This window comes from Coenobita brevimanus, chromosome 46 (genome assembly GCF_032717465.1).
Source record: "Coenobita brevimanus isolate Jiangsu-jjx chromosome 46, ASM3271746v2, whole genome shotgun sequence".
NCBI classification, from domain to species: domain Eukaryota; kingdom Metazoa; phylum Arthropoda; class Malacostraca; order Decapoda; family Coenobitidae; genus Coenobita; species Coenobita brevimanus.
The window spans coordinates 1,463,533-1,475,471 of NC_136999.1; the positions used below are offsets into that span (position 1 = coordinate 1,463,533).

General features: G+C 42.2%; 1 protein-coding gene across 1 annotated transcript; it reads right to left on the minus strand.

The window, feature by feature from the left end:
- Positions 1–312: 312 nt before the first annotated feature.
- On the minus strand, positions 313–10,086 carry LOC145398796 (uncharacterized). The gene is made up of 8 exons (XM_080271605.1): positions 10,055–10,086; positions 5,857–6,014; positions 5,192–5,363; positions 2,696–2,893; positions 1,821–2,065; positions 1,266–1,472; positions 773–965; positions 313–472 (listed from the first exon to the last, which is right to left on the minus strand). Exons 1-8 carry the CDS (start codon positions 10,084–10,086, stop codon positions 313–315), a joined length of 1,365 nt encoding a protein of 454 aa, XP_080127731.1.
- Between the last annotated feature and the right edge of the window lie 1,853 nt (positions 10,087–11,939).

The following is an 11,939-nucleotide window of genomic DNA, read 5'->3' on the forward strand; positions in this document are numbered from 1 at the left end:
ATGGAGGATTTTCATTTATGTAATGCCATCAAGGGAAGTAGGCTGGTCATCTGATCATAAATGTACTGAACTATGGTGGCCTAGACTTGGAATCCAATGCTTTTCTTTATTTATTGTTTAGTTTTTAGGGCAAAGCATATTGAAGCTGAAAAAGCTAATTGTTGTATAAAAATAGGTGACTGGGGATTTTTTATATTTTCACTAAGTATACCCCAGTACCAGTCATTAAATGTCACAAAGCATACAAGTCATCTTCATCTTAAATGTACTGGATTAGGGAGCTTAGCCTGTAAATCCCATATATTTTTTTATTTAGTATTCAGGACAAAGTGTATTGAAGTTGAGGAAGCAGGTGTTATCGAACGAGGTGATGATGATTTCGTAGGTGGCAGTGATGGTCGAGAATATGCCACCAACTATGCCCACTATCATGATCTCGATGAGGTACAGACGCTCCCACAGTGGCATAGTCCTGGGGAGAGAGGGAGGGGTGTGTGAGATTATGCTTCTAGCTTTTGGTTCCTTCTTTGTTGTATTACATAAAGAGATAGAAAAGTAAAGGAGAAGAAATTGGAACTTGACTACCGGTAATTTGGATCCCTAACTTAGGCAAAAGGAGTCCAACTTGAAGCTCGTATGAAAGCAAAGGAAATCCAACATGACTTAAAAGCTCTAACTAAATACTGTAAAAAGGAATTTATCTTAACCTTAAGCCCCAACTAAATCAAAGTAATCCAACCCTACATACTCGACTCAGTAAAAGACAACTCACTTCGTCTCCCAGTTTGAACTCTTCTCATCCATGAGCTTTATATACATCAGCGGGGGCAGCACGAAGGTCACCAGAGTAATAAGTGAGCCGCCCAGCAGGTCCAGAATTTTGCCGAAGTTTGGGATAGCCAGGCCAATCAGAATTTGAAGCATCACCAGCGACGTTCTGAGTACGATTCTCTGCCATCCGAACTCTGAATGATGAAAAAGATAAGACGACTTAGATTAATCCATTCATTTGAAGTATAAGATTTGTCAAGTTATAAGACTGACTTGCTTCCCTCTGATAAAAATGCCTGTTTCACCTGTCCTTACCTAACCTCCGCAAAAACGTCCCTCAACCCCCTCCCTATCCCCTGAAAGGACGATGGTGGACTGGAGGAAAAAGGGTGACTTCAGCCTGCAGTCCTCCCGGTTCACATGAAAGAGAGAGAGAGAGAGAGAGAGAGAGAGAGAGGAGTAAAACGATGAGAAACATGGGAAGAAACACTCACTCCTGGGCAAGTTAAAGGCCTCCTCTAGCGACTGAGCCACGGGATTGAAGCTGATGATGTAGGTACACAGAATGTTGATGGTTTCAAGTGCAATGGCAGCCAGGACAGCGGCGTTGACTGGAAGCATCAGGAGAATGTTGCTGCCCACCTCGTCCCCCACTGCAATGTACCCCACCATCCCCACAGGCAGGTAGAGAGAGATGATACCTGGAGGCGAAGGGGAGGAATGGGTGTACGTGGGGGAATTAGTGAATGTGTGTGTGTGTGCGTGGAAATTTTGAGGCAGTTATAATATCTGCCTCACCAACTCCACTGGCAGATAGAGGAATGTGAGACTTGGAAATTAGTGGACTGATATGTTAAAAGAAAGAAGCAACGGATGGAAGTTACACGCACACACACACACACACACACACACACACACACACATTCACACACTTGCACATTCACACACTCTCCGCCCTCATTCTTATTTTCTCCCTCCCCGTCATCCCCTTCTCCCCCTTCCTCTCTCTCTCTCTCTCTCTCTCTCTCTTACCCATCCCTCCATCTCACCAGCAAAACCGCCGATGACGCTCTTCCAAAACTGAGATCGATCCGCCATATCATTCTGGATGGTAGGGAAGACAGCGGACCCGCCAAATGCGTACAGAATGGCGCCAAAACCCAGGGAGAAGGACCTTATGGTGGGGTTCGGGTACAGGGGGTTTTCAGGGCGGAAGTTTTCTGCCGTGAACACCTCGATGATGATGACTACGATGGCCACGAACGTCGCTACCACGGCCAGTAAGGACGCCTGCCTGTTGGGGAGAGGTGCTGGTTGTAGTGGTGGTGGTGGTGGTGGTGGTAGTTGTGGTGGAAGTGGTAGTAGTAATGGTGGTGGTAGTTGTGGTATTAGTAGTGGTGGTGGTGGTTGTGGTGGTGTTGATGGTAGTAGTAGTAGTGGTAGTAGTAGCAGGAGCAGTAGCAGCAGCAGCAGCAGCAGTAGTAGTAGTAGTTGTAGTATAGTAGTAGTGGTGGTAGTAGCAATGGTAACAGTAGTAGCAATAATAGCAGTGGCCTACTATCAATAATCTGTTCATTAACCAGCACGTCACAGTTCCCTTATCTCCCACCAACAACCGATTTATCCACAATTAAAGCGTTTTATCTACACTTTAACATATCTACATTTAATTTCAAAACACAATGCCCTTCCAAATTAAATCGTGTTTCGGGTACAAGAATTAAAAAAAAAAAATTGGGGAGAACTAGAGAGAGAGAGAGAGAGAGAGAGAGAGAGAGAAATCTATAGAATCACGGACACATCATGATTGTTTAGCAAGCAACGTAAGGATGACACTAGGAGGACGCAGGAGATAGATAGATAGACAGACAGACAGACAGATAGACAAACAGGTAGATAAAAGGTGAGAGATGTTACTACCTACCAGAAGTCCTTAGGTGTCGCCAGCCAGGTCAGAGGTGCCATACAAGCCCCTACAATCAGAATAAGGTGGCACTGAGAGAGGACGCACTGATAGTCTGTCGTGTGCTGGATGATACGGTGGATCAACTCGGAGGTCAGGATCACGTACACGGTCGTTGTCCCCATTAATTTGATCACGACGACGTACTGGGTGATTTTGCTAAGGACAGAGAGAAAGTGATAAGATAGATAGGTAGATGGATAAGTAGACAGATACATAGATGGATCAATTAAACAGTCGTTGTCCCTGTTAGTTTGATCACTGCGATGTACTGAGTGATTCTGCTACGGAGAGAGAGAGGTGATAAGATAGACGGATAGATAGATAGATTGATAGACTTATGTTTCTAATATCTTCACAGATCTTCTACAACTCTCTTTGGAACCCTCTCAGATCCTCCAAGAAGCATTCCCACTCCCCCAAAGTCGTCGCAGATCCCCTAAAAACCCATCCGCCGATCTTTCCCAACCTCTTATACTTCTAAATACTTCACAGGCAGGGCCGGATTTAGGGCAAAGTGGGCAGCTGCCCAGGGGTCTCCACACATTTAATGTGATTTTATGATCATCATCATTATTATTATCATTAATATTATTTTACAAATTTTTATATGGACAGGGATAAAAATTTTGATTTTACCTTTATCGATTTTATCACGGAAAACTACCACCAGTCCAGAGGTCCGGAAAGAAAGCATATCAAATAGTTACCCCTTAATCCATGAAAACTTGAGGTTTTCTATGAAACATTTCATGTATTGTAAAAATAATACATTCAACTGACTCTGTGTAGCTTAGGCTATATTAGACTGATACTTTCATTATAATATTCTATACATATTTATTAACTACTTGGAAAATGAACGAATATGAGAATATCAGTTATAAATATATATATTTTTTCCATGATCGAATGCCCCGGAACGTATTCTTGTCCCGCTGTTTGTTGACAAATTCAAAGGGAATCAGGAGCAGGTAAGTTAGTTAATTTCAGAAATTAGTATATATTTGGAATACGTTATTGGTTTCAGTAACTATTCCTATGGTTAACTTATATAACAAAGTCACATGTGCTATTAGTAGATGGAAAGGAGACACCGAGGGTGAAGTTTTGGGAAAAACGAATAGTAGAAAGGGGCTAGTTCATCTAGCCCGTTTTCATTATTATGCTCGCAGTTAGGTTTGTGTCTAATTTGACTGATTATATCGTATATTTAACAGCCTAACCTGTGTCACTTATACTTGATACGATTTCGTAGGTAGGTCTACTGTAGCTTAACTTAGCCAGCCTACATTTATTAGTTACTACATACATTAGGCTATGCCAGTCCTAGCTTAATTCTGAATTAATTTATAAAGGCCTAGCCTATTTATTAAGTTGAAAAGTAATTTTGGTGGATGAAAAAAAGACCCCAAATCAGACACTTTGACCATTTATGGTTTTATGAACCAATTTTACCTTACCCAATCCAACCCTGCCAGGGGCACGATGGCGGTGGGAACCGTTTGTGGTATCTGAGTTGCTTTTGACGGAAGTGTGTTGTTCTTGGCGAAACTCGTGGGACTGGTTAACGGTAAGCCAGCGTATATAGCGCGGCGATGTCGATTTGAAATCAAGAAAACGTGATGGAGATGATGGGGGATTCAGATGTATATTGATCTCTTCATGGTTTTCATGTTGTTTAGTTGAATATCAAGTTTCCGGAAGTCTGGTGTTTGGATCGTATGTTATACTGTTTTTACCCCTTTCACGTACCACACCTAACCCTGCCAAAGCCATGGTGGGCGACCTCCGTTTTTAAGCTAAAGCTAATCATTACCCCTACCTAACCCAGCAAAAAGCAAACAACCACTTTCGAGTTCCATTTCCAGACGGATCTCAAATAATGCCTTCTTATATTACCGTATGTTTTTAATGAAATCTTAGTAGCTGACAGGTCACCTTTTGTTGTTGCAGAAATGAGTGGAATTAAAAACCTAGCTAACTATTATAGCATATAAGCTGTGGCGCATAGCTCGGTGACCACCATAGTGGAGATGCTCTGTTAGATGTAATACATATATTATTTCCGACGAAATCTAGTCATATCTTACTATACTTTGTTGGAGAAAACCATTATTTGAGGTTTCAACTTTCAGTAATGTGAAGAATCTTGAAAAAATATATATTTTCTGCAATGAAATTGCTTGAAATTTTTCGTCATATGAGGTGGTAAATTGGAACCGGTCAACTTCAAACCTCATGAATGACTTCAACTATGTCTTCAACTTTATATAATTCTAAGGTAGGGGGGGCCTCCACACGGAGGCTGCCCATAGGCCTCCATATGTCTAAATCCGGCCCTGTTCACAGGTCTCCTACAACTCTTTCAAATCCCCTATAACCCCTTTGGATGCCTCTCAGATCCTCCAAGAAGCTCTGTAACCAAAAGTCGTCGCAGATCCGCTAAAAACTCACCCGCCGATCCTTCCAAGCGCCCTTTTAGCAATCTCGCTGTAGGGCTGCCGACACCTGGCCTTATACTCCTCTGGCCAGCGCTCCTCCAGAATGACGTAACTCTTGCCCAGGCGCGTCCCAGCAAAGCCAACACTAATGCAGAAGATGATCATCATAGGAATACCCAGCCAACCTAGGAGATGGGTTAGATTAAGTTAGATTTGATTAAGCATGGTTAGGTTAGGTTAGGTAGGGCTGGGTAGGGTCAGAGTATATTGGTTAGGTTAGGCTTAGGTCGATTGTGTATGCTTGTATGTGTGTGTGTGTGTGTGTGTGTGTGTGTGTGTGTGTTTGTGTGTGTGTGTGTGTTTGTGTGTGTTTGTGTGTGTGTGTGTTTGTGTGTGTGTGTGTTTGTGTGTGTGTGTGTGTGTGTGTGTGTGTGTGTGTGTGTGTGTGTGTGTCTGAAAACACTTTGTATACCAGGATGCACATTTTCTTTCACACATCCTTTCTGTCTGTCTGTCTGTCTGTCTATCTGTCTCCTTTCTTTAGTCCTAGTTTCTGCCTTCCCTATGAAATACCCGTCTATTAATTTCACCCTCACCAGGTATTTTGAATCATTCCCCCAACTTTTCTTTTATTTCAGACCTGCTTTCAGACATTCCCACAAAATTTCCCCGCCTCACCAACATCAGCAATGGCGCGGGGCAGTGCCAGGAACCCCGCCCCCGCCATCTGTGCCACCAGGAAGAAGGCTGCCATCTGCGGGCTAATCCCTTTCCTGATGGCACCCTCGCCCCCTCCGCCGCCGCCGCCATCGCCAGGTACCACTGCAGTCTTCGCTCTGTAAGGGAAAGGATCGGTTAGGCTATGCTAGGTTAGGGTGGGTCAAGTTAGGCTAGAGTAGGTTAGATTAGGTGAGACATAGAGATAGATAGATAGATAGATAGATAGATAGATAGAGATAGATAGATAGATAGATAGAGAGAGAGAGAGAGAGAGAGAGAGAGAGAGAGAGAGAGAGAGAGAGTGTGTATTTGTTCAAGGATAAGCTTAAATACATACATTTGCAGACATAAGTGCTGGATCACTGAATAATGATGATGATGATGATGATGATGATGATGATGATGATGGTGATGATGATGATGATGGTGATGATGATGATGGTGATGATGATGATGATGAGTATTGAAAAAATCCAAACCCGGTGTCTATGTCATAAGTAGGATTATTTTAACAGGAAACACACACACACACACACACACACACACACACACACAGACAAAGACAGTACTGTATTTAGAATCTTCCATATCTATATGTCCTCCAGCAGTAGATATATAATAGACAGATAGATAGATAGATAGACTGATGGTACAAGTCCTAAGTTACGAGAGTAAATTTTCTATTAAGTTTGTGAAGCGTGGTAGGTGGTGGACGACCATCATCCACTCACTTGATGTAGTGCTGCCTACTTCTTCCTTCACCTTAAGCATTCTTTTTCTGTGACTACCCTCTTCTCTTCCTATTTCTTCCATGTCTTCTGTCACTTTTTATTGCTCTTCTTTCCTCTTCACGTGGCTTTACATGGAGTGAAAGTCAAATGGTTTCCTGTAAGACAGGAAACCATTTACATCGCTGGGTGGTAACCATATAACCAACCCTAACGTGTTCCCTTGTGTCAGCAAGTGGGTTGGCGGAGGGTTTGTGCCCCTCCCCGAAAAACAGCGAACTCAAAGTCAAACGGCCACTCCTTACAGGATTATGGCGTCTGGCTATAAATAGATAGATAGATTGTGAATATGTCAGGTTATGCATATTGCGACATCTGGTACCTCGAGCATCGCCAGCAGTAGATAACTCAAGGTTGTGTTATCGAGAGAGAGAGGGGAGGGTTGTGTAATGGAGGTAGATAAAGCTCGTGATCGTAGACGTATGGGGAAGCGGCAAGATTAGGAGAAGAAAATGATAAAGAAGTAGAGAGAGAGAGAGAGAGAGAGAGAGAGAGAGAGAGAATGCACGATATATAATTATAAAAAAAAATGAAGTCTCGCTCTACGTCATTTCTTGTTAAGCCAGAATGACGATATCAACATTGTATTAGCCATATATCACGTGCATGGAAGTATTTCTCATCAGTATTCGCTATATCTAGTAGTCAACTCACGTCTTTGAACGAAATGTTGCTCAGGTGTTCATTTTATCAGAGAATTTTCGTCTGAGTTCGAGATAAAATGAATTTTTATGACATTTAATACATATGAAATACGTCCAATATAAAGTTCACGTCTGCATTTCATCAAAAAAAAAAATAAAAATAAAAAATAAAGGAAAAAATAAGAAAAAAAATTCAACCAGGTTCTAATTTCGCGCCATTAGTTCGCGACTCGCTATGCCAAAATGATGTAAACAACTCACTGATTTTACTGAATTAACCAAAATACATCAATCAGTTTCCATTCCCCCCGTGCTAATTTGAAGTTCAGACTTAAAGTGAAATTATATGAACTTGAAAGACGCAGGTTGAACTATTATTGATCATCGGAGGTGTTGGAGTCTGGCGGTGGAGAATGAGTGGAAAATAATTATTGTGTTGAAAAATGAACGCGAAACTCTACCTGAAATATCAAACCTATAGTGAATATGTGCCTTAAAATAACCTTCATGCAGTCGATACGCATGCATCTATTTTATCTAAAAAAAAAAAAAAAAAATGAAGGCATGAAGTGAAGCAGCAGCATCTCCGTTTCCGAACTAGTTTTTATTGCGCGTTCAGTCTCGTGCCTCGAAACAGCGAGGAAGTGAGCTTGGCAAAGACAGACGCCCTCTGACTCGTGTGAGCATTCTCAAGCAAGGGATCAGTAGCATCTTGTTGTGCTGGATCTATCGTTACGTGTGCGTCTGCTCTATCTATCTGTCTAAAGAAATATTGACGAAGATGCGGCGATGTGAAGCAGCAGCAACTCAGCTTCCGACCCATTGTTTATTGCGCGTTGTCTCGAGCTTCGAAATGGAGAGGCAGCAAGCTCGAACAGGCAGACGCCCTCTGACTCGTGTGGGATATCGCACGCAGTCATCAGCAGCATCCTGTTGTGGTGGGATATTTCGTGTGTTTTATTGTGTATTCTTTCGTGCTGGCGTCTATCGTGTATTCTCTCGTGTTGGAGTGTTTTTCTGTTAAGGGATTAGTGTTTGTGGCTGCCCTGAGGTGAGTAGAATCCATAAAACATCAGTATTTATTTTCACCTTCACTTGTCCCAAACTTTCGTCCCTTTGCAGCTTCTTTCACGCATCTCAGTGGCAGGAAAAGACCATGCTGCCGCTCCGCATCCTTTCCATAGCACTTCTTCGTGACAAGCATATCAGTGCCACCGCGTGAAGGCATCCCTCCCCATCACCCCACCCCAAGTGCACGGTTACAAGAAGCTAAGATAGTGATGATTAAGAGTCGCAGAGATAAGATAAGGAGAAACAACAAAGGATTTTTTTAAAGAAGCGATTAAGATTGTTTTTGGCTATAGTTCTTTTTATCTTAATTTGGCTCAAGTTCGTATTTTACTGTTCTTACACACACACACACACACACACACACACACACACACACACTATAATCTGATGCTATACTTTTCATACTTTTTTCGCCTTGACCTAAAATTGCCATCGCTCCGTCCTAAATCCCGAGTTCTAACAACAGATCAACACTAGAATACAATGCAAGTCACGAAGAAGTGCTACAGAAGGGGTATAGAGCCTTAGCACAGTCTTTTTCTGCCACTGAGCTACGTGATATTAGCTGCAAAAGCACGAAAAACTGGGCCAGGTTATAGTGAAAGGACTCATGTTTATTTTAACTTCTAGATAACTTTTCCAAAATGTATGAAACGGAAAGGAAAAGGCCAGTTTGTAAGCATGTATATGTGGATGCGTTTTAGTTAGGATTCCGGGAGATTGAATGGTGAGTGAGTGGGAGTGTGGCCCATTTTGCTGAGGGTAGAATTTTGGTTAGTTGCTGCTTCTGATAGTCTCTCTCTCTCTCTCTCTCTCTCTCTCTCTCTCTCTCTCTCTCTCTCTCTCTCTCTCTCTCTCTCTCACCCAGTTCTTAAGTAGGAAAAAGTATGGATGATGATAATGATGATGATGGTGATAATTATGAAGATGATGATGATGATGATGATGGTAACGATGATGAAGACGATAATGATAATATTTATGAGATGATAGTGATATTTATGTGGACGATGATGATAATGATGATTATATTTATGATGATAATGGTGATGATTATGATGATAAGGGTGATATTTATGATGATGATGATGATGGTGATAGTTATGATGATGATGATGATGGTGATGACGATGATGATGATGTTTATGATGATGATGATGATGATGGTGATAGTTATGATGATGATGATGATGGTGATGACGATGATGATGATGTTTATGATGATGATGATGATGATGGTGATGACGAGGGTGATAGTTATGATGATGATGATGAATAACGTAACCGCACTATTATCCCCGGGAATCTTAATCTTGGTGATAAGATGATGATGATTAGGAGTGGCCTGAACAGAGACGATCTCGCGTTCTTGTACCCTGACTCAGCTGTACCGTACCACTGCATCGTGTGTGTGTGTGTGTGTGTGTGTGTGTGTGTGTGTGTGTGTGTGTGTGTGAGGAACCAAAGCATGTACACTTCCCTCGAGGAGAATTATATATGCGAAGGAGAAAATCATACGACATTCATAACCCTAACTTAGCCGTCCCCCCAACACACACACACACACACACACACACACACACACACACACACACACACACACAAATAAGCAGCGTAAAAAAATGGACCCCCCAATATAATTAAAATCATTACCTGGCGAACCAAGAAGTTTTGTCACTTGTCATTTCGGCTGAGTTTCAAAGCTGTTAGTAGAGCCGAATCATCCAGGACTTTGTTTTGGTCCCCAGTTAGTTTTGAAAATTCTGGGGCTTTCGTATTGTCTTTTTATTCGCTCTGTTTGCCCTGTTTTCTTTCTGTTTTTACTGTTTAAGGGGTTTAGAAAGTCGGGAAGTCTGTTTACGGTGTCTGACTTTGCCCTTCTTTCTGTTTGCAGTGCCGTTTTTGTGTCTGCTTTCGTCTTTCTGTTTACACTTTCCTGATTTCACTGTTTAGGGGTTTTAGGAAGAAGGCAGATTTGTGAACAGTGGCTGGTTCAATTTCTTCTCTGTTTACACTCACTTTCTTTCCTGTTTGCACTGTTTGCCGTCTATTCTCGTTTTTCCTGTGAGCTCTGGAAGTAAAGAAGTTTGTCTCCACTTTACAATGTTTCTGTCTCTCTCTTTTCACTCCAAATTCTCTCTGACTTCTCTTTCTGTGCCCGTTTATGTTCCGTCTACGCCCTCTTTCTTTGCATTCTCTCTGTTTCTCCTTTTTCTGTCTTTTCTCTCTTTTTATGCTATCTTTTTTCTGTGTTCCCTCTGTCTTCACATGTTTCTTTTTCTGTCTTTATCGTTTCCTTCTCTCTGTTGCCTCTCCGTCCCCTTTCTCTTTCTCTGTACTGTGTTGTCTTTGTCTTTCCTCTGTTTTCCACTTCTTTCCTTATCTTCTCTCTGTCTCCTCTCTATCCTCTGTTTGCCTCCTCTTTTTCTACTTTATCTTTTCTTCGCTGCCTCGTATCTGCCCTCTCTCTGTACCTGTCTCTCTCTCTCTCTCTTTTTTTCAATGTCTTCTTTCTGTCTTCCCTCTATCTCTTGTTTCTTTGTCTTCTCTCTATCTCACCTCTACCCTCTCTTTTTTTTCCCCCCTTCTCTCTTCTCTGTCTCTGTGTCCAAAGTGAGATACAGAGATAGCGCAATTTCTCTACCCTTCCCCGTTCACTGTCAGACTCTCACTGATACCAGTCGTCATCTGTCCTCGTCATATACCCTGACCAGTGGAGAGGGGAGCCTTCACGTGGTGGCACTGATATAACGTGGCCGCGCAACTACCTGGATATGCACACGTTCCCCACCTACCTGCGGGAGATCGCCTTCAGCCTGTAGTCCACCGGGTTGACGATGTAGATGAACCTGGGGCTACTACTTCTACTACTACTATTACTCCTCCTCCTCCTCTTCCTCCTTCTTCTCCTCCTCCTCCTCCTCCTCCTCCTCTTCCTCCTTCTTCTTCTCCTTCTCCTCCTCCTCCTCCTCCTCTTGTAGTCATAGCTTTCTCTAACAAGCAGCCTCGAAAGGACCATAAGGTCTGTTGCTGTTTGCTTTCCTGTGTAATCCTGTGTAATCCTCCCTTCTAGCAAGATTAACTAGAACAGACTGAATTTAGACTGAGATAAGCTAGACCACAAGTGATATTAGCTGTAAGAGAGTGAGTTTAGACAAAGATTAGCTAGATCAAAGTAAGATCAGAGTGAGATTAGCTAGAACAGAGTGAGATAAGAGTGAGATTAGCTAGAACAAAGAAAGATCAGAGTGAAATAGGCAAGAGTAAAGTAAGATCAGACTGAGATTAATTAGAAGAGTGAGATAAGAGTGAGATTAGCTAGAACAGAGTGAGATAAGACAGAGATTAGCTAGAAGAGAGTGAGATAAGAGTGAGATTAGCTAGAACAGTGAGATAAGACAGAGATTAGCTAGAGCAGAGTGAGATAAGAGTGAGATTAGCTAGAACAGAGTGAGATAAGAATGAGATTAGCTAGAGCAGAGTGAGATCAGACTGAGAGTAGCTAGAAAAAAGTAAGATCAGACTGAGATTACCTAGA

What these genes read in the sequence shown, in the direction of transcription:
- LOC145398796 (XM_080271605.1), bottom strand. Translation starts at nt 10,086, where the DNA reads ATGACAAGTGACAAAACTTCTTGGTTCGCCAG. An exon ending in AAAACTTCTTGGTTCGCCAG is followed by an intron (nt 6,015 to 10,054) that starts GTAATGATTTTA and finishes TTTCCCTTACAG; the next exon opens with AGCGAAGACTGCAGTGGTAC. An exon ending in CCGCGCCATTGCTGATGTTG is followed by an intron (nt 5,364 to 5,856) that starts GTGAGGCGGGGA and finishes CCCATCTCCTAG; the next exon opens with GTTGGCTGGGTATTCCTATG.